This window comes from Bos grunniens, chromosome 5, assembly GCF_055505025.1.
Source record: "Bos grunniens cultivar Pamir isolate PY7600 chromosome 5, Bosgru_T2T1.0, whole genome shotgun sequence".
Lineage (NCBI taxonomy): Eukaryota > Metazoa > Chordata > Mammalia > Artiodactyla > Bovidae > Bos > Bos grunniens.
In genome coordinates this window covers 29565100-29591410 of record NC_141169.1, presented here as the reverse complement: position 1 = coordinate 29591410, position 26311 = coordinate 29565100, and the positions used below count along the sequence as shown (strand labels likewise).

The window sequence follows — 26311 nt, the reverse complement described above, 5'->3', positions numbered from 1 at the left end:
AATTTAAATAAATTAAATTGAAAATAAAATTAAAAGACACTTGCTCCTTGGAAGAAAAGCTATGACAAACCTAGACAACATATTAAAAAGCAGAGACATTATTTTGCCAACAAAGGTCCATATAGTCAAAGCTAGGATTTTTCTAGTAGTTATTATCGATGTGAGAATTGGACCATAAAGAGAACCGAGCACTGAAGGATTGATGCTTTTGAACTGTGGTGTTGGAGAAGACTCTTGAGAGTCCCTTGGACTGCAAAGAAATCAAACCAGTCAATCCTAAAGGAAATCAACCCTGAATATTTATTGGAAGGACTGGTGCTGAAGCTGAAACTCCAATACTTTGGCCACCTGATGCGAAAAGCTGACTCATTGGAAAAGACCTTGATGCTGGGAGAGATTGAAGGCAGGAGAAGGGATGAGATGGTTGGATGGACATGAGCTTGAGTAGGCTCCAGGAGTTGTTGATGGAAAAGGAAACCTGGCATGCTGCAGTCCATGGGGTCGCAAAGAGTTGGACGAGCAACTGAACTGAACTAAGACACTACTTTAGGTTTTGGGAGTATAGCTATGAACAACACAAACTGCTTTCCCTTGATTCTACTAAAGGAGATAAGACATTAAACAGATGTAAAGAAAAAACAATTATTCAAAGGGTATGCATAAGGAAAGTATTTCGCAGCCTTTTAAATGCACTGTCATTGGATAAACTAAACTTGCACACGTATTCTGTACTTTGTATTATAAAAAATTTGTTGAATTACTAAATATGTTTTTTTAACATATAGTCAGTCTTTCTCACAATCTTACATAGAGGATTATGCTTCAAAAAGATAAAAGAAGCTGGCCCTTGGGCAGCAAAAGAGTTCAGTGTTGTTTGAGAGAAGCAGACGTCAAGTTGTCAAGGATCCTACCTAATCCAGTTCCCAGGTTAGAGTTCAGAGAGAAAAATAATGCCATCTTTCACACACACACAACAAAGCCTTTTCCAACAAACAGTTGAGTCCTAAATGCAGTCTCTGCAACACATACGTCTGGCTATGTTCACACAGTAAACCATAGAAACACTGATGGTACCTGCAGACAGTGTTTACTTAGTGTAGCCATGGATAGCATCTTCGCTCAGCAGGACTTCAGAGATGCTTACCGTGTGTGTCCAGAGTCCAGGAAGGACATGCCCAGTGCAATGAAACACTGCCAACCCTGAAAGAAAATACAGTCATCATTCACCAAACTCTGTGGAGAGCCCTTGCCCGCTGCACCGCCCACATTGCACTGCTCAGATGCAAACTTCTTTGTTGTGCTGATTTCGATACTCAGTTCCCTTTGTTCCTACTGCTCGGTGTTTGCTTCTTTTATCTGATTGGGAGAGTTCCAAGAATACCACTTTTGTTCAGGCTTATCACATTCCTTGCACTACGGGGAATGACTGACTAATAAAATCGCGATAGTCTCCTGATTAAACAGTAGTACTTCACTGTAGAATCAGTGCTCGGCCTTAAAAGTAGGTCTTCAACAATTTCTATAGTGTCAGGCTGACTGAGAACAATTCAGCACATCTGCATGAAGGAAAGATCCCCTTAACTTCTACAGCATTTTCTTTGGGTGGGGGTATGTGAGTCTGTCTGTCTGTCTGGGACTTTGAAGTGAAAGCCCGAAATCCTAATGACTATACCACCAGAGAATGCCTTGCTGCGAATTTTTAAAACAATTTCTGTCAAGACCATACTCAGTTACTTGGGTTTCCTTAGAGTAAGTCCCTATATTACAGGCTCATCATAATCTTATTTTGCCCATGGTTCACTCAGGAGGAAAAAAGAAGAGATGTATCTACTCAAGTCATAATTTTTCAATATTTACTAAAATGTTTTCCCAATCAAGTACCTACCCTGTGGCAGATACTGGCATGGGAACTACTGCTGCTAAGTCGCTTCAGTTGTGTCCGACTCTATGCAACCCCATAGATGGCAGCCCACCAGGCTCCCCCATCCCTGGGATTCTCCAGGCAAGAATACTGGAGTGGGTTGCCATTTCCTTCTCCAATGCATGAAAGTAAAAAGTGCAAGTGAAGTCGCTCAGTCGTGTCCGACTCTTACTGACCCCATGGACTGCAGCCCACCAGGCTCCTCCATCCATGGAATTTTCCAAGCAAGAGTACTGGAGTGGGTTGCCATTTTCTTCTCCAATGGATGAGAGTGAAAAGTGAAAGTGAAGTCGCTCAGTAGTGTCTGACTCTTACCGAACCCATGGACTGCAGTCTACCAGGCTCCTCCGTCCATGGGATTTTCCAGGCAAGAGTACTGGAGTGGGCTGCCATTGCCTTCTCCAGGCATGGGAACTAGGTCAGTGTTAGAAAGATGAGCAGGGGGTTTCCACCTTCCAGCCTTGCCATTCTCTGTAGCAGATACATTATATATTCTGCTGTCCCTAATCCTGAACCCTGTGTTTTTTAGAGAAACCTGTGTAGAACAGGGAGGTGGATGGGTGTAGCTATCACTGCTTTTCACTGATATAAGTAACATTATAGATCTGCAAAATAGAGAAAGAATATATCCATAATTCCACCATCCTAAGGCATCTACTCTTACCATTTTTACATAATTTGCTCTAGACTTTTGATACTTTTTTGATTATCTAGGTATACATAATTCTGCATTCCTCTGTAGAGCTATGTTTTATAACCATCATTTTTAATAATTCTAGAATAATTCAAAGAGAGAATATCACTATTTACTAATTTCAACATTGGACAGCTATTAAATAGTAGAGCTGGGCAGGGCTGTGAACCCACATGTGCTGCCCTCCAAAGATCTGAAATCACATGACACAGTTCCCTTCTCCAGCCCCATCTTTTACCACTCTCTACTTTCTACACAGCTGATCTTTGCGTTTTTCAAACATACCACACTCTCTTGTTAGGAAGTATTAGGAATGGAAATCAGATGGAATGACAGAAAAATGACAGCACTTAGGAACCGAGGGAAAATTTATGGCTAAAAATATTCTTTAGTCACAGCTGGTTTAACGATTTCATGTGAATTGTGTCAATAACCTGAAGATAGCTAGCTATGTGCTCTTTTGGGTCCTTTCTCTTCTGAGTGTTAGCCCCCCTTGACCACCCCTGCCCCTTCCAACTGGACTTACCAAGTAAAACACAAAGCTCAGATAAGCTACGCTGACCACTGCAGCCACCACATACAATACCATATGCCCTACATCCTGGACATAAACCACGACAAAGTACATGTTGATGGAACAGATGATAAGGACCACGATACCGCCCACGATCCTCAAGCCTCTGTAAAAGAATCAGCACAATTATCAATGGAATAGTCCACCCTGTCCACAGATGGAAAAAGACACTGTATCTCCTTAGGCAGGAGTAAGCAGCATTTTAAAATAAACTTAAAAGTAGATCTTATGTCCCAGATTAGGTTAAAAGGGTCAAAGTTACGCAATGTTAGGGAGAAAGAAATGCTTCCCTCCCCGTGGTTCAGTCAGCTAAGAATCTGCCTGCAGTGCAGGAGACCTTGGCTCAATCCCCGGGTCACGAAGATCCCATGGAGAAGGGAATGGCTACCCACTCCAGTATTCTTGCCTGGAGAAGAACGCCATGGTCACAAATTACAATGGGTCACAAAGAATCAGACACGACTGAGTGGCACACACACACACACACACACAGAAAGAGGAAAAATAGTGTTACACTATCAAATAATCCCTATTATTTAATTCCCTAAAAATGACACAAGCCCTAAAACTGCAAAAAGTCTTGAGTCTATAGAGATGAAAACAAGTCATTTCAAATATGCATATCCTTTAAAGATGTACAGAAAAGGTATTAGAACAAAAAATATGCTTTCCCTCCTTTGTTACATACACAATCTCCATCTTCATTTTTTTTTTAACTTTTTAAAAATTGAAGTAGAGTTGATATACAATGTTGTGCTTATTTGTTTTTAATTTTTGGCCATTCTCTGTGGTATACGAGACCTTAGTTTCAGGGAAGTCCCCAATAGTCTCTATTTTCTAAGTCATAGATTGAAGGGGCAGCTCTAGCAATCACTTCTTAAAGCATACAGCTCCCCTAGAACTGATTTTCTGACTGGCCTGTTTGATGAAGATACCCTTCCCCCACACATCTTTGGGAACTGAAAGAAACACACTCACAGTCCATTGGCAAATTCGCTCATGACCGGTCGCAAGCTCGTATATGTTAGAATGGGTATGAGAGCAAAGGGAAGCTGGAAAAGAGAAAACTAAGATCAGACAAGGCTATGGAGGTTCCTGTAAAACCCCAGAGAGCAGCACTCTTGGCAAAACAGAACCACAGACCCTGCCTCACCTACTCTGTGAGAAATTATTCCTGTCATCACAACATGCTGGAGGGTTATGTGGAAATCTGTAACATGAACCTAGCATCAATTATGCTCATAGTGTCTTTAATAAATTTGTATCTGCCAAATTTTCTTAACCTCCATAAAACCAAGGAGTGTCTTATACATTATTTAATGTTTGCTTGGATTAACAAACAATAACATTGTGTTCTTTGTGTAATTACCGTTTATAATTCCCATTCAACAGGCTTAGGAAAAAAAAAGTCATTTCTAAAAGCCTTTGAGATGCCAGAGATTTCATATGCTTTCACTGTAGACCAAGAATGTGTCTCTTTCTTCCTCTGAATTTTCCCCACACCCACACTAGGCTTGGTACCTAAGGGCAATACAGAATGCCTCCTGACTCAACGGGATGTGAGTTTCCCCAGCTCCCTCCTCACCTGTAAGCTCTGAAGAACATTCAGGATGTCATTCAACCCTGTTAGATGCTCCATGTCTTGGAAGACAGCCACAAGCAGAGCGGGGATGATGGCAATAGAGCGGGTCAGACTCACTCGGGCAAAGCGTGACCACTTTAGGTTCAGGAATCCCTGGAAGAAAACACAGAAACAGGATGAATGTCTCGAAGAGGAAACAGAAAAAGGTCTGGGGAGGTTCGGGAAGACCTTAGAGGCATGGGATTAAGAAAGGACAAAAGGGCAACGTCCTCTTCCTCTCGTCTATCCCAGTCACAGCAGCATGTACCTCCATCACAAACTGGCCAGAATAGGTTCCTGTCACGGTGGAGCTCTGCCCCGCAGCCAGGATCCCCACTGCCCAGATGTAGAGAGCGGCAGGCCCGAAGTAACACCCCAGCACAACACCCTGGAGAGGCAAGGGAGAGAGATCACCTGAGACAACACCCCATAGTGCTCCTCTGCGTCACCTCTCCCCATTCCTGGCTACACACCCACCTCTACCAAGCGCTGCGCTGGCACTGTCCCAGAAGTTAGACTCGGGTCCTGACCTCATTCTAGAGGCTTTCAACCTAAATTCTTCTGGATGGGCCCCCATTCCTCTTCAGCCTAGTCCCTTCTCTTCTCTAGGCTCCTAAAGCCTTTATCCTCAACTTATATGTTAACTATTAAAAAAAAGTCTACATTTCCCAAATTATATTCCTTAATACAGTATTCTAGAAGACGGTGATAGAAATGGAGATAAAGTGCAAATGAATTCTGGAGATGCTGCATACTATTTATTCTACTCTTGGAGGTTCACCATGTACCTGGCATAAAAGGGACAGAGAGGTCCCAACAAAGACCACTTTCCTGGGACTTTCCTGGTAGTCCAGTGGTTAAGACTTCATGCTCCGAATGCAGGGGACATGGGATGGTCTCTGGTCAGGGAACTAGATCCCACATGCCACACAGCATGGCCTAAATAAATAAAGTCTCCAGCCACAAGGATGAGGGGTTGGGGAGGAGAACAAATACATAAAACAAAAAAAGACCACTTTACTAAGAACACTTTCTTTGATGCCAATTAACGCCTATAGCACAAAATGCTATCAACACAAGTTTAAGAATCACGGATACAATTCATATTTTCAGCTGATCTTATATTTCCTTCCATAATCCAAAAGGCTTGTCTGGCAAGGGACCTCTGAATAACAATACTCAACAATCCAGAGAAGATATGCTGAGCTCTGAAGTGAACCCTCAGAAAAGACCAGATACTACGCTAAGAATCTTGATTCAGGGACAAAGATCAGAAATCTGAACAGGTTTACCCCTTTGTAGATGTCCACTGCCAGTGTTGAGTTATCGTCTGGGAAAAGGTGAGTGTGGGGACTGCTGCTGTTTTTACAGACTGCAACCTGGAACCAGAGCAGTTTAGGAACGACTTTTAATTTTGAGGTCAGGATTCAAATTAAGAAGACCTCCCCTACAGCTCACACACAGGTCATCTAAGAGACAGATGCTAAAGGCAAGAAACTGGACATGGATTCTGATGAGAGCAGAGACTGGCCACAAATATGAGAGGACACCCAGAATAGGAGCCCTTAGTCAAAGCAGAGACGGAAGTCAGAGGTCCTATGATGGGAAAAAAAGGAGTCATCAAAACCAGACTGGCAATCAGGAGTCACGAGGACAGAGAATTCAAAGTGACAAAACAGCCTGCCTAGCCACAGATTCTGTTTTCTGTGTGTTGATTCCTCCCAACCTGTCATCACCAGTAGGACTGGCAAGCAGCCAGTAGTTGGTAAACAGGAAGGGAAAGGGGATGAGAAAGAGCAAACAGATGTGAAGCCACTAACAACAGCAAGAGGCAACCTTTGTCCGAGGAAAACCCCCTTCCCAGTCAAAAGCTGGGAAGGATGGGCTGAGCTGCACCACAGCCCCAGAGTGTAAACCACGACTGGAGCAATGATTTAGTGGGCAGCACTGAGATCTATTTCCCCTGCGCTCTAAGTCACTGTCACGTTTTCCTGTCCCAGTCAGCTTTTCTCTTTACCCTCGCATTCACTACTACCCATGTCCCTGGCTTACTTACCACCTGCTCGTTGGTTTTCTCAAAAAATGCTTCCGCAAACACTGAGATGACACAGGTGTTGATGATAAAGGAAACAAAGAGAGCAATGCAGCAGTCAATGAAGAAGTACTTATTGGCTTCTCGAACTTCCTGCCTTTTGGCTCGGTCTATATGTCTGGACTAGAGAGGTAACAGCAAAAGTCAGTTTTTTTAAACTGTTGGAACAAGTTACTTGCAATATTTCATGAGTATGGAGTCCACTGAAAGTCCTCAATGGCAAACAACTGATCACATGAAATGTGTGAGATTCCACTTACATCCCGGTTTACTGAGTAAGAAGTCATGACCCTGTGATGATATCATACATCCCCAAACTGGAAAAAGTGACCAAGTGACTTCTGAGCCCTCAGTTACTGTGGCTGGAAGAACTGCTGACCTACAAAAACAACCCGATTTCAGACCTAAGCAGGAGACAACCTTAATGACAAAAGTCTCTGAAATCTCCCAGCTAATGATTGTGTTGGACTGACTGGTAAAAGCCAGGTTGGGCTTTTTTCCCCTGACCACTAGGGGGCCATTCAGGCTTCTGAGATTTAAAGTTGGGAAACATGGTACATCTTCAGTATTTTTAGGAGGGACTTTAGTCTCTTCTCTATGGGGTCTGTTATCTCTGGTCACCTTTGTGATAAAAACAGAGTCCAACTGTGTGGAGGCCAACTGTCGAAAAACACTGTACTCCTTCAGGGCTCTAACAGTTGTAAACTAAGTGTGTGTCCCTTGCAATTAAAGGAAAAGGTCCCATGAACTACACAGGCCACTGAGATGAGAAAGGTCTTGCTCACCTTGACTAAGGCAGAATGCAGGTATATGTTGTGTGGCATGATAATGGCGCCCACGATGGCCACAGCCTGCATGATCTGTGGGGTACGACAGCCTGAACAGGATGGCAGGAACATGCCTTTGAGGACCTGGGTCTGGCTGGGTTTCACTGTAACATACTACACACAAACAGAACAGCTATTAGTCTTTTCTGGAACATGAGACTAGGGAGTAACACAGTACTAGAAAACACTGCATCTTTACTCCTTAAACCCCTTCATCAACAACTACACAGGAAATGAGGAACACAGAACCACCCAAAAAAAACCAAGCAGCACAGTTCAGAGAATTTAGGACTGGAGTGTCCAGACATTTCATATTGTATTTTATATATACAAAATAGACGTGTAGAGAATGCAATTAATATTCTAAAGCAATAAAACAGCTGCTAACGGCCTTATTGATATTAGTGCCACAATAACTCCTGTCAGACATACCTTAGAATACAGTCAATTCTTGATTACCCACACTAACCATGCTTCTGTGCTCACCACATATATAAAAAGCACTTATGCTTACCACTAGCATCTGCTGAGAGACTCACTCAAAAACACTTCTCATACACACTTTTTTCCTGGTTCAGCATTTCCCTTGGAAGCCTTAGACCAAGGTATATCATCTACTCAGAGCAGATGTATTGTTAAAAGCTTACTAGCTAGGGCAATAAAGAGAAGTCAGTTTATAATAATTGGACATAGAAAGGTGCTGGGTTTCACTTCACTACATATAATGGTAGAGTTAGTTTTAACCCAGTGGAGTGTTGGGACTGGGGCACAAACCAGGAAATAGGCCCTGTATCCCCTATAGTTCATTGCTACAATACAGAGACAGTCCAAGCTGCAATTACTGTCAACCAGGATGAGCAAAAACAGAATCCGTTTAGGTAACAGCCAAGAATAACCCTGCAACCCCTTTCCTAACCCTCTCCAAGGCTGTTCTGTTATTGGGATGGCCAACCTGGGAGATTAGTTTGGAAAGTTCCAGAAATTCTAATCAATTGAACTAACAGTCCCTGCAGGTCTTCCTTGGACACTAGTCTTTACTACAATTCATTCCTTTAAAATTGGCATAAGGTTGAATTTGGCTTTTTGTTAAAACCTACTGTCTCTTATAATAAAAGAACAAAAATCTTGTTTTAAAAAGCTAATAAAAAAATAAAGTTAATGAATAGCCTGTAATACTCACCTCATAGCCAAATGTGAGGGCCATAACAGTGAAGATAAAACCAAAAAATGCTTCTAGCTTTCGTAAACCTGAAGGGGAAAATGTAGCAGTGAGTCCACAGAAGGCAGATTTCCCTGTAAATCACATGATGGAAAGCAGCTCCTCTGACTGACCCCTCCATTCCCATGCTCCTTACCATAGTTGTCCAAAAAGAGAAATGCAAATGTATCTGCAATGGTGATGAGAACTCCACCCCATAGTGGAATCCTAGGTCAGAGATGAAAAACAGAGATTTAAGGGAAGAAAAGAAACATTGAGAATGACTCTTTTCCCAACAGTTCTCCAGATATCTGACACTTGCAGGAGCAAGGACTTGGAAAATGGATCCATGGTAAGCAGGCCAGGCCCTGGGTAGCTTAGGATCACAGCACTAAATGAAACAATTTGTTGTTGCTGTTCAGTCATCAAGTTGTGTTCAACTCTTTGAGATCCCATGGACTGTAGCACGCCAGGCTTCCCTGTGCCTCACCATCTCATCTCCCAGAGTCTGCCCAAGTTCATGCCTATTGAATCAGTGATGCCATCCAACCATCTCGTCCTCTGTCGCCCTCTTCTCCTTCTGCCATAAATCTTCCCCAGCATCAGGGTCTTTTACCAATGAGTCTAGCTATTCGCATCAGGTGGCCGAAGTATTAGAGCTCAGCCTCACCATCCGTCTTTCCGATGAGTCTTCAGGGTTGATTTCCTTAAGATTGACTGGTTTCATCTCCTTGCTGTCTAAGGGACTCAAGAGTCTTCTCCAGCACCATAGTTCAAAAGCAGCGATTCTTCGGCACTCAGCCTTTTTTTTGGTCCAGCGCTCACATCCGTACATGACTACTGGAAAGACCATAGCCTTGACTATAAGGACCTCTGTCACTAAAGTAATGTCCTTCTTTTTTAACACACTGTCTAGGTTTGTCAAAGTGAAACAATACATTCATTCAAACTTTGTCTAGTATTTCAGACATTCAGGACACAAAACTGAAGAGCACTGGTCTTCTCTCTCAATGACCTCACTTGGGATAAACTGACATACAAATTAATTATAATACACACTGCCACATACTGGATAACACAGGTATGTATTACCCAACATGAGAACATGAAAGATATAGAGCCTACATCTGCCAGGAGAAAGGAAAGTAGTTTCAGAAAGGTTCTACAGAAAAAATAATACTTGAGTGAATCTTGGAAATTGAAAATGACTTGTGTTTTTCTTTTTATGTTGTTGCTTAGTCTCTAAGTTGTGTGCAATTCTTTTTCAACTCCATTGACTGTAGTCCACCAGGCTCTATCCATAGGACATCCCAAGCAAGAATACTGGAGCGGGGTGCAATTTCCTTCAGCAGGAAATCTTCCCAATCAAGGGATCAAACTTGTACCTACTGCTTCACAGGCAGATTCTTTACCACTAAGCCACCAGGGAAGGACTTTTGTTTTTATACTTGTTTTGAAATCTCACAAAACATTGATTACTTTCTAGAAGACAAACCTCTCACCTGCCTGCAGACAGGAGATTGATGGCAATAGCTGAGCCAATAACTTCTTGCATATCTACACCAATGATAGCCAACTCCACCATCAGCCACAGAAGGATTCGTGGAACCTAAACACCAAACAGCAGAAAGATATGGCTCTAATTAATCATTTCTAAGAACTTACCCCATAGTTTAGAACTCACATTTTGGCAGTGATCCATAAACAGTCCTTTATTAAACCTTAGGTCTAGAGATGAAGGACCAGAACTCAGCTTTGGCCCCTTGATGGAGAGGGCCAGGCTGCTCTTTGTGGCAGAGCCTATGAGTCCAGGTCAGGGCAACAGCTGATGTCAATTTCTTCTCCTTCCATTTCACTTGACAGAAAAATGGAATTTCCATTCATTATTTCCATTTAATTTTTTTTTGCCTAAAAACAATCCTAAAATTCTTAGGGGGAAATGAGGATGCTAAAATGGTCAAAATATTGTTCGGGAGAGAACAGAAATACTATAGAAAAAATATCTATCCTGACCATAGCTGAAGAGACAAAACAAACATGAAAAGGCTGGAGTCATCCTTAATATAATAATGCACAAGCAAGTGAAAAGACAGATATGCAAAAGGGACTCAGGGCAAAGTGTTGGAACTGGGTGTCCAATAACAAAATCTGGAAGATAATCTCGTCAAATAATTAAACAGAAAGAAATTTAGTAGTGCAAGCTCATTGAGGCAGGGGGCGGGGGGCCGTGGGGGGACCACTTCCATGTACCTACTACTGAAAAAAAAGTCACAAAAAAACAACAGCTGAGATACATGAAGAAAGAGAAGCTAAACAAACTATAAATTACCAGGTTGTTTTTTTTTTGAGACGCATATAAAAACAAAACAAAAAAAGGCAGGTAAAGATACTCTCTCACAGCCAGGAAAGGAGATTAAACTTTAAGAAAAAACTGGAGGTAGATACTTATCTAAAGATCAAGTCGGTTTAAAGCTATCTTCCAGACCCTGTGTCTATCCATTCGTGACTTAAGCAGGAACAAGAAAGACCTAAATATCCAGAAGGAAACTATGGAGGACAGTGTAAACTCCAGGGTCAAGGTAAAATGAAAAAGCATCATTAACAAATTCAAAGATCCTGCCAAACATGCCCTAGTAAAAGAAAAAAACTCACTTCAGATTGACAGCAAAGACAAACAAAAAAGAAAATATGCATAATGCAAAGTAATGGAGTAATATGGATGAATGAAAAAAAAGCTTTAGAGAACAGCCCCGCCCCTTTGTGGACTAGGCCCCGCTTGGTGCCAAAAGGCATAGTAAAAGGTAAGTGTTTACTCACACAGAAACGTCTAAGCAAACTTTCTGGTAAATGTGAATCTCGTTAGATTTTGAAGGAGTGCAGAAACATGGTTTAGCAGCGAGAGAAACTACAGAATTTCCCTTGGGACTGCCAGTCCTCTGGGACACAGATCCCCTCTTCCTCCACTATTTCAGTATGGGGGCGGGGGGAGACGGTGGGACAGCACAGGTTGCCAGACACACAGTTACCTATGAGTAACAGACAAACACTGCTCACCCTAGGATACTGACGGTAACACACTTCAGCAAGATGAAGCCCGGTGACCACTCCCAGCCTAGCTGCAAGCGTTTGGAGCAGGACCCCGACAATGGTGGCCAACAGAAGAACCCAGAGCAGCTACAGAAGAACAAAATCCCAACATTACACTCATGAAACAACTGGAAGTTTGGGTTTGGTTGTTTGGCAATGGGAATGGGAAACAGTACACTCAGCAAAGCGCCCCGTTCAGGGATCCAATGACTGAGTTCTCTATCACATTCTGCACAGAACTTGCTAGGTCACCTTGCACCTTTCTGAGTCTTAGTTTTTCCCATTTGCTGTTTCACTTTTGTTCAAGGAAACTACCTGGGTAAAATAAAATTAAAAACCAACTACATGACAAAATAAAGTTTAAAAACAGATGGAAAAGTACTTTTCACCTAAGCGTCAGGGCCAATGAAGTATCAGCATGTAGCCACCAAGGCTGATACCCAGCAGGCAGAGCAGAGGAAAAGGCTGTGGTGCGCTGTGTGTTTACAAAGGAAAGAGGGAGGACTCCATGTTCACCTTAAATCCAGCCAGTGCTCCAGACTGCAAATCACATTCAATGTTTCCTGGATCCACAACGCTCATAAGAAGTCCTGGTCCTGTGAAGACCCAGAGTTTACGAAAGCTAAAACAAGAGTGCTGTACGAGAGAGGAAAACAGAGCAAAATGATTATCACCTTCGGGAGAGAATGGATACACATGCCTGTGTATGGCTGACTCCCTTTGCTGCCACCTGAAACTGTCACATTGATAACTGACTATAGTCCAGTACAGAATAAAACGTTAAAAAATAATAATAACAAAGTGTCTCTTGGAGAAATAAAAAAATTATCACCCACCTCCAAACTGCTGATCTAATTTATTATTTTATCACATAAAAAGCAACAGTATCAGTTTCATAAACAAAGGATTTCCGAAGTTGGACATGGGTGTGTCCAAGTTTAATTGCCATCTATTCCACAGCTTATCAATAAGACAATCAACTCTGTCCAAATAAGAGTCCAACCCTTCTCTTACTTGCCCTTTCCAACAGCCTTTCATTCTAAAACCCCAGCAAGAATATCAGTACTATCCAAATTGGACAAAAGGCACCGTAAAAAAGGAACCTGAAATTCTCGTTTCTGGATCAAAAAATACTCACTAGTACAACCTGGCAAGTGTTTTTCAAGGACCTTAGTTTCCTTAACAGTTTCCATTTATTCTGACTACAAAAATTCAGTCTTCAGAGATTGCCTGCCAGAACTGACTCTGAGGTTGTTGATTTTGAGTTGTCCAGCAGACTCTGAATTCATAGGTTTTCCCCAGATAATAATGTTTTCCTCCAAGGACCTGTCACTAACCTTCTCCTCAAGAACGGCATTATTCTCATCCAGGTAGGTGGTGAAGTGCTCCTCTGAGAGGCCCCCGGAGGACTGAGGAATTGAGGAATTACTGTAGGCAGGGTTGAGGGCACCAAGACTGGCAGAGTCCCCATGGTCTCCAAAAGCATCCTCTGAATTAACAGTTTGAAAAGAAATGAGTTAAAATTAACAAAATACTCTAATACTAACAATCATCTTAGAAATACTGAAATTAAATCTTTTAATACCTAAACACATAAGACTGACCTGACTCTATCTCAATTTACTTTATTTTTATTTATATTGTTAATAAATTACATTTTGAATAGGCAATACATTCACATGGCTGAAAATTTGAGAAATACAAAAATGGTTATGGTGATAAAGCTCCCTCTCAGCCCTCTTCCCCGGTCACTCAACTCTACATCAGTTTTCAACATTAATCTCACAAACGGTTTCCCCCTACTTTCACACTTCTATTATCATTTGCCAATTTTTAGAATCATTTCATTTTCTTCTAAAATCACTGATGTCTAGGGCTCAATATATAACATCCCCAGACTAGCCTCACTGATAACCTAAAATCTTAACTTTTAGAAGGAAATAGGCTAATGGGACACTCCCCTTTCCACCCTCCATCCGTTATTTGGTAGGATTTACCGACTCGATGGACATGAGTTTGAGTGAACTCCGGGAGTTGGTGATGGACAGGGAGGCCTGGCGTGCTGTGATTCATGGGGTTGCAAAGAGTTGGAGACGACTGAGCGACTGAACTGAACTCAAAGGATCACCCTTGGACATTATATCTCCATCAGGCTTCCCCCAAAATTGGTAACTTGCAAAATCCTGCCACATTTCAGGCTAAAATCAGAAGCTGCAAGGAAACCACCAAACAGGAACCCTTTGCCATCTGACTAAGATCTGCAGTGAACAGCTTGAGGAGGAGCGTAGTTATCACCCTCAGGACAGGAGGGTTCATCGCAGACTAATCATCGGTGTTTCCCTTCCTCCTGCATTTTGCTGCTCATTTTAAATGCAGGGAGACAGAGGGTCTGAGAGAAAAGTGTTAAGGGACAAGAAAGTTAGGAAACTCAGTGTGTGTAGCCATCAAATGGTTATTTTTAACCACAAAGCTCTAATCTCAGGGTTACCAAGATATCTTTGCAGTTTTCTTTCTATAGGGAACTGACTCACTTTACCTTAAGTGTTACTGAACTAAGGAGGAAATTTACAGAAAAAGAATGCTAAGTCTAGAGAAATTTAGAATCAGGAAGGATTAGTCAAAGCACAGTCTCATTAAATACTCTATAAGGCGCTAGTTCAGTATTTTCCTGCTGCATTCTCATCTGAAGCAGCCTAACCACCCTAGCGAAGAGTTGACTCATTGGAAAAGACTCTGATGCTGGGAGGGATTGGGGGCAGGAGGAGAAGGGGACAACAGAGGATGAGATGGCTGGATGGCATCACTGACTCGATGGACATGAGTTTGAGTGAACTCTGGGAGTTGGTGATGGACAGGGAGGCCTGGCATGCTGCAATTCATGGGGTCGCAAAGAGTTGGACACAACTGAGCGACTAAACTGAACTAAACCACCCTAGAGGTTTTTATGCCAGGCTGCAAGTTATACTGCCTTTTCAAGTACTCAAAGTGTTAGTCGCTCAGTCGTGTCCGACTTTCTGTCACCCCATGGACTGTAGCCTGCCAGACTCCTCTGCCCATGGAATTCTCCAAGAAAGAATACTAGAGTTGGCTGCCATTTCCTTCTCCAGGGGATCTTCCCACCCCAGGGATCGAACCCAGGTCTCCCATACTGTAGGCAGATTCTTTAACATCTGAACCACCAGGGAAGCCCTAGCTAAGCACTACTGCTATAAGAAACCAAACTTGAAGCTAATCTTAGCTCATCTCAGAACCGGAAATAAGTTATGAGGGAGGTCTGTGTGGTTATAAATCCATTGCATTTACAGCCTAAGGCACCAGGTGGTGACCCCTGAATGGAGCAGGTCTCCATGATATTGTTGGTTGGGGTACAATGGTGCTTTAGTCCGACTCTTGCAACCCCGTGGACTGTAGCCCGCCAGGCGCCTCTGTCCATGGATTTCCCAGGCAAGAATACTAGAGTGGGTTCCCATTTCCTTCTCCAGGGCATCTTCCTAACCCAGGAATCGAACCTGGGTCTCCTGTGTTTCAGGCAGACTCCTGCACTGCAGGTGGATTCTTTACCAACTGAGCTATAGGGAAGTCCCAGAAGATAGGAAATGCAGACAATTTTTGATGGGACAGAGGACAAGAAGGACAATATGGTAAACTGTTACTGGCTTAAGCCTAATTCCAAATAAAAATGAGTCAATAGCACAAAGCAATCAATTACCATCTGGAACAGGTATCTGAACAGAAGATGCAGGACCCAATACTATGGAGGATACCTGAATGTCTGAATTCATAGAACAGGATTCTGGAAAGGAGAGAAGAGAGGGAGAGGAATTAGCAAGAACAAATAAAAACAAGTTCAAAACAAGCATTCTGTGACTCTGTATGACTGAACCCTTACTATATGAAATGAATAACTGTTCTACTGAATTAGATAACCTTGAAAATAATCACAGTTTTCAGAATATGATTAAGAGATGTTTAACAGAAAAAAATGTAAAAGTTTTCATCATGATTTTGGTGGCAAGAATTCAAAACCAAACTGAAGTAAAAAGTATTTCAGGGAAGTGGGTTTTAATCAGCCTCCACAGAGAGGTCTGCAGGCAATCACTCAATCTCTGCCTTTGCCTCCAGATTAATCCAAATATTTAAAAGACTGACTTCCCCTCATTTTGATGGGTTTTTAAGGATAGAATCTATAACTCTTTTTGATCCAACAAACAACTCAAGTGAGCTCAAGTTTCAATTTTCTCAGAAGCCGGTGGTGAGGGTAGGGGTGCGGTGGGGTATCTTCTGGAGTGTAAAACACAGCACCTCATGCTAATTTAGAAAACATAGGAACTCCCCTGCCAAAAAATTAATTGATTAAATAAATAAAATAAAATAGAAGTGCCCAAAAGTGTTAAGAGCAGTTATTTTTAAAAGAACATTATTATTAATATTGTTATTATTATAAAAAGTTTCTCATTTCTGACCTACTCATGAGGAACCAATTCAATTATTACAGATTATTTTTGTTGTGATGACTGATATCCTGTTTCAGAAGGCACAGAAGTCTTCAATACAATTGAGGAAAATTCCTATTCACAACAGGCCTTGAAAGTTTATCTTTAAAAAGTAAACAATCGAGATAGTAGTGTGCTTTTTCTCCAAGTATGAAGTGTGAAAAGGTGCTTGGAAAATAATTTTAAACAAAAGTATCTCAAGACAAAATGTTAAATAAATTAAAATTTAAATAAATTTTTACTATTAGTATTCTAAGTGATTAGTCCCATAATTACTTACAGAGCTAATAAAACACAATAAGTCTGATCTTTTCTGTGAAATCTCTGTCCAAGAGAGAAAATGGATCCTAGATTCCAACTTCTTTTTTTTCTGCTGTGCCATGCAGCTTATAGGATCTTAGTTCCCAGGACAAGGATGGAGCCCCAGCCTGAGAGTGAAAGCACTGAATCTTAACCTCTGGGCCAACAGGGAATTCCCTAGATTCCAACTTTCTCATCAGAACATCAAGTCAGATTTCACAAAATTATATGCGTGTCCATTATTTGTTTTTATACCTTATTCAACATTCCACACTGTATTTAACTGCCTTGAGCAGCTTCAGCTTCATGCAACAATCTTGGCAAACAGTCTTTTCATTTTCATTCTATTACAAATATTTTCTAATTTTCCTTGTTAAGCCTTCTCAGGTACACCCATCATTTAAAAGTGGACATTTAATTTCCAAATACATGGGATTTTGTTTAAAGTATCTTTAATATTAATTTTTTTAATATTAATTTTTTATTTTGATACTAATTTCTCATTTAAATGCTTTTTTCTCTGCAATCACCGCCTCTGTTTTTTTCAGAACATATTGAGACTTTCAAAGGCTAAGTTGAAGATTTCTCTTGGTAAATGTCACATTGCACTTGAAAATATGTGGGTTATTTGCAAATATCTTTCGATATTGATTTCTAACATGATTCCACAGTGATAAGAAACAGACTCTGCATGATTTTAATACCTTTAGATCATGAAATTTTTGCACATTGTTTTATGTTCCTGGATATGTGCCAGTGTCTCCTAGTTTACAGTCTATGGGAGCTTGAACAGAATTTGTATCCTACTGTTGTGTGAAAATTATATAAATCTTAATTATCTTGAATTGCTTTTACAGTGCTTTTCAGGTCTATTGTATCTTTCTACTTTTCTGTATATTCATTCTATTCATTTGGAGACTTTGATATTGAAACTCCAGCTAAAAATCTTAATTCATCTAGTAAAAAAAATAATTGAATTTACACCATATGTACTTCAGTCAAATCAGGCCAGCATATTATGCATGAAACAATGTTCTTTTTTGTAAACTCAAAGTTTCTCATTTTGCGATTAGGTCCCAATTCTGCTACCTATATAAACAGCAGCTTTTTGGAAGGAGAGAATCTCAAGACAGAAGTCTTTCATTAGAGCCTTCCAAGTAGTAGCAAGAGAACCTGAGAGAAACTTTTAAGCTCACATAAAGAGCGTAAGTCTGTCAGCAGATATTTCTGTTTATATACACAATAAGGAAATAGGGGATAAAGGTATCTTTGATTTCACAGCACCCACCCAAGCTCTTAGCATTAAAAGTCAAATATTAGAAAAGATGCTGCTTTGTAAAAACCAGTGTGTAACCTCGTCACTTCACTGAGTCAAAACTGAACCAAGGACTTCCCTGGTGGTCCAGTGGTTTGAAGAGTCCACTTTCCAACACAGGGGATGCAGATTTGATCCCCAGTTGGGGAACTAATATCCCACATGCAGAGAGGAAACTACTGAGCCAGCACCACAGAGAGACGTGAAGGCATCACAGCTGAGACTCGATGCACTCAAATAAATAATAAACAAAATAAGTAAATGTTTAAAAATGTTTAAAAGATACCAAAGCTGCTTGGTATCTCTGTGTACATTCTAAGGGATTACTGCTGATTTTCTAACAGTAGAGTAAGATTTATGTACAGCTTCCCCATTCACTAACAAGAAGTATAGCCAGGCTGCCCAAAAATTCTCCACCCAAGTCCCACAGCCATCCTGGAAACAGGAGGAACCAAGTATGCTGCAATCATGGTTTGGAGGGCATTGACTTCAGAAAAAAAAAAAAAAAAAAACTGGCCTAGGCCAAGACTATAAATGAAATATCATCCAATAAAAAACTAAACAGTCAAAGAAGTTTTCATTTACCCAACATAGCTATCATGGACAGACCCAGTACTGCATAGTTGGAGTTTTCCATGTAGTCTTAGTTAATGATAAAATAAACTCAGCAGAAAGTCTATTGTCACAGGTAATCATACTATACCCTCAGGTAATGAATGACAAGGATGAAAAACAGGCCTAAGGGTTCACGGGCAATAGGTTCAGGGGATCAGAATTCCTTTATTGTGGAATCTTTTAGGGGAAAGAAGGCACTTACAGGTAATAATAACAAAAACGCCTACATGCTACGAAATGTTCTGAGCACGTTATGCATATTAATTCAATACTCACCATCAGCTCTTTAACACTGATATTATCAATCCCCATTTTAAGCATGTGGAAACAAAGGAACAAAGAGGCTAAGAATCTTGCTCAAAGGTTTACAGAGCCAAGACTAGTTGGGGTTCAGATTCCACAGGAATCAAGGGAGAAACACAAGGTCCCCTAGTTGCAGCAATATTCACTACAACTATGGCCAGCAAAAATTTCTGGAAACCTGTCTCCTCTTGCCTCGCATTCCATAGAATTTTTGCTTCTGATTTTACTTTAAAGAGGTGTCACATTCCCTTAACTTCGTAACACTCCTTATGAAAGCAGTGGACGGTATGAGAATATCTTTACACACTGGAAAACTCAAGTCCAGGTTACTCAACTTCTTCAATGATGCTCTTTGAAAAAGTCTGATATATGAAGAGAATTGGGGGAAACCAACTGAAAACAAAACAAACAAAACAAAAAGAGAACGTCCAAAAGTAAACATAGCTGCAACAGCACGAACCTATGAAACCGAACAGATGTCGAGCAGCCAGCCACCCTTCTCACACACGGAGTGCGTTGCCCCTACAAAAGTTCCTGAGCCTGGAGGCTGCACAAACAGCCCTAAAACCGATCTACACAGCAGGACTCAGCGGTCTGTCCAGGCCCTTCACACGAAGAGGCGCTTCTTGGATGTCGCCCGTAGTAAAATGAATTCTTTCGCTGAAGTGCGGCGGCGGGAGGCCCAGGAAGCGGACGGGGCATCAGGGCTCCGAAGATAACAAGGAGGCCGAGGGGACCTTGCCCCTCGTCCGTCGGCCTCTCCCGCGGCGTGAAGCGGGGTCAGCAGACCTTCGACCACGGGTCCCGGGACCGCGGCAGGTCCGCCCAGGGGTTCAGCCATTTTCTCTTCAGGTCTCTTTAGGCCGCGGCGGGGAAGGGGCGAGGCCCCTGCGACCTCCGGCGTTCGCTTCCCGCTCCCCGTCCCGGCGCCCTCCTCTCGCTCTTCCTTTGAAGAACGCGGCTCCATCTGGAACCCGCGTCCAGGCCTTCCAGCCCGCGCCGCCCCTCGCAGACCCGCCTGGCGCCCCGCACGCCAAATACTGGCCGCGGCGCCTGCTCCCAGGCTGGCCCTCGAGCCGCCCGGAGCTCGGGAAAGCGGGGCGCCCGCGTGACCCCTGACCTGGCCCGCTGCCCACCTTACCGGCTCCGCAACCACCTGACAATCGGTCCCCGCTCCAGCGGCTCCATGTCCCTGGAGCCAGCCCCACGCCAGCCTCCCCCTACACGCCCTGCGGCTGACCCACAGGATCGCTGCCGCACATTCCTTTGGGTTGGATTCTTCATATTCGCCGTAGGGCCAACGCGCGTGGCAGGCTGACTACTGACCCCGAGTCTCCGCCCACTCCAGGCTGACTGGGGGCGGGGCCACGGAGGCCTGGGCGGGAGCTGTCTGCGGCTGAGCTAGTGCTGGAGCTGGTCCAACCCACACTGTGTTGTGGAGTCTCCCACCCCGCTAGCAACCTGCGGACGAGTACGTTTCCTGCTGTAGTTCGCCGTGGCCTCGTTAGGCCCTGGAAGACAAGATCATTTCTTCTGAGACACGGCTCTCTGAGAATTCCAGCTCCACCCTGCAAAGTATAGCCACCTCTCGCCCCCAGAGCCACATCATAGTATCTGCTGCCCCACCAAGAGCGCCCCACACCTGGGAGGAACCGCGAAGCATCAGCTAGTGCAGCCAGTTCGACTGCATCAGGTGCCCTATTCCGAAGTCTCGGCAATGAATTTTCCTTTCTCCTATTCAGCTGCCTCGCTTCTTCTCCCAAACTTTATTTTCCACCTACCCAAAAGCAGTTCCGCTCCATTCCCAGTTTCAATCGCACATCCCAGTCTTTGTCTGAAGATGACGACCAGGCTAGTGGTGCTTCAGAAGGGAGAAAATAGTCTGACTAACCACCCTAATTTTCTACAATGTCCTTTACAGCTGCCAGAAACATTCTTAGACCCCTCTCTCTACCGGCCCCCACATCGCCCCCATAACCGCTTTCCTTAAAGGTAACCAAGCGTATCTAACCAAGTCATAGATCTAGAGAAGAAAAGCATAAAACCCTCCAACATCTTTCTTCGTGTAAAAACTGCTAGGAGAAATTTTTATTAGTTGATAAAGGAGTCCAAGAGAAGAGGAAAGGAGAGTAAACTGCAAAAAGCAAAATCCAAATAAAGGACAAAGTACAAGCAAATTCAGGGACCCAAAAAACTGGGCTGAGAATCATCAAACATCTGATACAGGTGGGTTTCCATAGAGAATTTCTCCTAGAGAGAAAAGAAAATGCACAAATTAATTCTGAGAATCTCTCTGCAACACATATGGGGAGTTTCAGAAAGGCTTAATGAAGTCCCTCCAGAACAGAACCTTTCCTTTGGGAACGTCTACTGCAACTAGAAAATAAAATGGCTGGAGCCTCCTTGTCGTGTTCCAGGTCTGCTCTGGTGGGTAGAGTCCCTGGGCTATTATATGCTTATTGCTGGCTACTTACTTAGCTCACAGTGTGGGGCTGCCTCCTTCTTACTCTGCTTCTTCATTGTGCAGGCTGGGTCTGACTTTCTCCACTGCTGCTCCTGTTTCTTGCCTCTATATATGCAGAGGAGTGCACCTTCTCTTGGTTAGACAATGCCTCTTATGCTTCTCTGGGCAACACATTGTTAAAGATACCAGAGGAAATTTTAAGAAGCAAATAACACTCTTAGAAGTATAATCAAATCTCATCTTTGACCTGCCCTGAAAAGAAAAACTTCATATATCTGCCATTCCTGGATACTAATGAACAATTAATTGCATTTGAAAACTTTTATTCTGAGATTTCATCTCTGTCTCCTTTCGCAGGAGCTAGAGTCACAGAACAGCATAGCATCACAAGACGAAGATGTCTTTATTCCAGGACTAGAAGTCATCCCACTACAATTTGACCTATCTCTTTTCTCCTTGTTCTACAGCAGACAAGTTTCCTAAAGCATACCTGCCTTAGACTGGGTTGGGCTCAATGTACCTGCCTTCATGGGAAAATAGAAGAAAAAAAGAAGAAATACGAAAGCACCCAAGAACGAACGTGTTTAAGGAAAAGGCCCTGTTTTAGTTTAGGACTCCCAAAATAGGAATGCGTTTTACAAGGAGAATCTACCATAGCACCCCTGTCACATTTACTCAGGAATTGCTCCCAACATACACACTCAAGTCTTGCCTACTGGGTCCCTGCTATTCACTTAGAGTAACTGACAACATTTATGGAATTCTTACTATATATCAAACACCATATGTAAAATGTTATAAATAGGAATTAATCCTCACAATAAATTTGTGAGGCAAGAACTATGATCTTAATTTTGTATATTAGGAACCTAGGTCTGAGGGAGATTAAGTACTTTGCCTAAAGACCCACAAGTGAGTGATAGAGCCAGGCTTTGAATAAAGATTTGTTAGATCCAAAGAGCCGGCTCCCCACTACCATACTATAGTGCCTCCATCTAAAACAATTTCCTTCCATTCAAATCTCCAGCTTGGAAATGATCCTCTTTTATAAAATCCTATTCATGTAAATTTACTGAACATTTCACAGTACCACAATAACCAACTGCTTTCTGTATAGATGCTAATATGTATCTGTATTGTATGTGCTTTTTATTTGAACAGGAGACTTTTCCTTCCATGCTCACCTCCCATCCACTCTCTCAATATTCTTTTTCAAGCTTTTGTTTTCCCTGAACTGCCTGAAATTAACTCCTCCTGTTTGTACCTGCTCAGAAGCTCAGTCCTGTCTGACTTTTTGCAACCCCATGGACTACATATAGCCCACAAAGCTCCACTGGTCTATGGGATTTTCCAGACAGGAATACGAAGAAGGTTGCTATTTTCTCCTCCAAGGGATCTTCCTGACCTAGGGATCTAATCTGCTTCTCCTATGTCTCCTGCATTGGCAGGAGGATTCTTACAAAGGAGCCACCTGGGAAGCTCTCCAAACTTCTCCCACCCCTCTCTTTTTGTTGGAGGACAGAAGGAACAAAAAGTGCCCATCAAAATGAAATGGCATCTTGAGACGGAAAGAAAGACAGGCAGCTCCATATAATCATGTTTCAGTTTACAATCAGCATTACTATGAACAAAGCTTGTGGAGGTGATGGAATTCCACCTGAGCTATTTGAAATCCTAAAAGTTGATGCTGTTAAACTTCAGCACTCAGTTCAGTTCAGTTCAGTCGCTCAGTCGTGTCCGACTCTTTGCAACCCCATGAACCGCAGCAAGCCAGGCCTCCCTGTCCATCACCAACTCCCGGAGTCCACTGAAACCCATGTACATTGAGTCGTTGATGCCATCCAGCCATCTCATCCTCTTTTGTCCCCTTCTCATCTGGCCCTCAATCTTTCCCAGCATCAGGGTCTTTTCAAATGAGTCAGCTCTTAGCATCAGGTGGCCAAAGTATAGGAGTTTCAGCTTCAACATAAGTCCTTCCAATGAACACCCAGGACTGATCTCCTTTAGGATGGACTGCTTGGATCTCCTGCAGTCCAAGGGGCTCTCAAGAGTCTTCTCCGATACCACGGTTCAAAAGCATCAATTCTTCAGCACTCAGCTTTCTTTATAGTCCAAGTCTCACATCCATACATGACCACTGGAAAAACCATAGTCTTGACTAGACGGACCTTTGTTGGCAAAGTAATGTCTCTGTTTTTTAGTATGCTGTCTAGGTTGCTCATAACTTTCCTTCCAAGAAGTAAGCATCTTTTAATTTCAAGGCTGCAATCACCATCTGCAGTGATTTTGGAGCTCAAAAAATAAAGTCAGCTGCTGTTTCCACTGTTTCCCCATCTATTTGCCATGAAGTGATGGGACCGGATGCCATGATCTTAGTTTTCTGAATGTTGAGCTTTCAGCCAACTTTTTCACTCTCCTCTTTCACTTTCATCAAGAGGCTCTTTAGTTCTTCTTCACTTTCTGCCATAAGGGTGGTGTCATCTGCATATCTGAGGTTATTGATATTTCTCCCGGCAATCTTGATTCCAGCTTGTGCTTCCTCCAGCCCAGTGTTTCTCATAATGTACTCTGCATAGAAGTTAAATAAGCAGGGTGACAATATACAGCCTTGATGTACTCCTTTTCCTATTTGGAACCTGTTGTTCCATGTCCAGTTCTAACTGTTGCTTCCTGACTTGCATACAGGTTTCTCAAGAGGCAGGTCAGGTGGTCTGGTATTCCCATCTCTTTCAGCATTTCCCACAGTTTATTGTGATCCACACAGTCAAAGGCTTTGGCATATCAATAAAGCAGAAGCCGATGTTTTTCTGGAACTCTCTTCCTTTTTTGATTATCCAGCAGATGTTGGCAATTTGATCTCTGGTTCCTCTGTCTTTTCTAAATCCAGCTTGAACATATGGAAGTTCACGGTTCACATATTGCTGAAGCCTGGGTTGGAATATTTTAAGCATTATTTTACTAGCGTGTGAGATGAGTGCAATTTTGTGGTAGTTTGAGCATTCTTTGGCATTGCCTTTCTTTGGGATTGGAATGAAAACTGACCTTTTCCAGTCCTGTGGCCACTGCTGAATTTTCCAGATTTGCTGGCATATTGAGTGCAGCACTTTCACAACATCATCTTTTAGGATTTGAAATAGCTCAACTGGAATTCCATCACCTCCACCAGCTCTGTTCATAGTGATGCTTCCTAAGGCCCACTTGACTTCACATTCCAGGATGCCTGGCTCTAGGTGAGTGATCACACCATCGTGATTATCTGGGTCATGAAGATCTTTTTTTTACAGTTCTTCTGTGTATTTTTGCCACCTCTTCTTAATATCTTCTGCTTCTGTTAGGTCCCTACCATTTCTGTCCTTTATTGTGCCTATCTCTGCATGAAATATTCCCTTGGTATCTCTAATTTTCTTGATGAGATCTCTAGTCTTTCCCATTCTATTGTTTTCCTCTATTTCTTTGCATTGATCACTGAGAAAGGCTTTCTAATCTCTCTTTGCTATTCTTTGGAACTCTGCATTCAAATGGGTATATCTTTCCTTTTCTCCTTTGCTTTTCGCTTCCCATCTTCCCATCTCCTTTTCTTTTCACAGCTATTTGTAAGGCCTCCTCAGACAACCATTTTGCTTTTTTGCATTTCTTTTTCTTGGGGATGGTCTTGATTCCCGTCTCCTGTACAATGTCACAAACCTCCATCCATAGTTTATCAGGCACTCTATCTATCAGATCTAGTCCCTTAAATCTATTTCTCACTTCCACTGGATAGTCATAAGGGACTTGATTTAGGTCATACCTGAATGGTGTAGTGGTTTTCTCCACTTTCTTCAATTTCAGTCAGAATTTGGCAATAAGGAGTTCATGATCCGAGCCACAGTCAGCTCCTGGTCTTGATTTTGCTGACTGTATAGAGCTTCTCCATCTTTGGCTGCAAAGAATATAATCAATCTGATTTTGGTGTTGACCATCTGGTGATGTCCATGTGTAGAGTCTTCTCTTGTGTTGTTGGAAGAGGGTGTTTGCTATGACCAGTGCATTCTCTTGGCAGAACTCTATCACCACTCAATATGCCAGCAAATTTCAAAAACTCAGCAGTGGCCACAGGATGGGAAAAGTTCAGTTTTTATTTCAGTCCCAAAGAAGGGCAATGCCAAAGAGTGTTCAAACTGCCACACAATTGTGTGTATTTCACATGCTAGCAAGGTAATGCTCAAAATCCTTCAAGCTATGCTCCAACAGTATGTGAACCAAGACTTCCAGATGTACAAGCTGGATTTAGAAAAGGCAGAGGAACCAGAAATTAAATTGTCAACATCCACTGATCATAGAGAAAGCAAGGGAATGCCATAAAAAGAACTACTTCTGCTTCATTGACTACGCTAAAGCCTTTGATTGTGAGGATCACAACAAACTGTGGAAAATTTTTCAAGTCATGGGAATACCAGACCACCTTTCCTGCCTCCTTCGAAATCTGTATGCAGGTCAAGAAGCAATAGTTAGAACTGGACATGGAACAACAGATTAGTTCCAAATTGGAAAAGGAGCACATCAAGGCTGTATATTGTCACCCTGCTTCTTTAATGTATATGCAGGCTATATCATGCAAAATGCCCAGCAGATGAAGCTCAAGCTGGAATCAAAATTTCCAGGAGAAATATCAATAACCTCAAATGTGCAGATGACACCACCCTCTTGGCAGAAAGTGAAGAGAAACAAAAGAGCCTCTTGATGAAGCTGAAAGAGGACAGCTATTAAAACTGGACATTAAAACAGCTATTAAAGAGGACAGCTGGCTTAAAACTCAACATTCAGAAAG

At 42.4% G+C, this 26311-nt stretch overlaps 1 protein-coding gene across 1 annotated transcript; it reads right to left on the bottom strand.

Moving 5' to 3' along the window:
• Positions 1–1065: 1065 nt before the first annotated feature.
• On the bottom strand, positions 1066–21631 carry LOC147371605 (natural resistance-associated macrophage protein 2-like). The gene is given in 17 exon segments (XM_086399444.1): positions 1066–1150; positions 1153–1200; positions 3142–3295; positions 4168–4241; positions 4775–4924; positions 5079–5198; positions 6103–6189; positions 6867–7025; positions 7688–7843; positions 8910–8977; positions 9085–9155; positions 10430–10536; positions 11982–12101; positions 12531–12650; positions 13352–13503; positions 15724–15807; positions 21515–21631. Coding segments are annotated over 17 exon segments (1779 nt in total). The 5' UTR covers positions 21561–21631; the 3' UTR covers positions 1066–1087.
• Positions 21632–26311: the final 4680 nt, after the last annotated feature.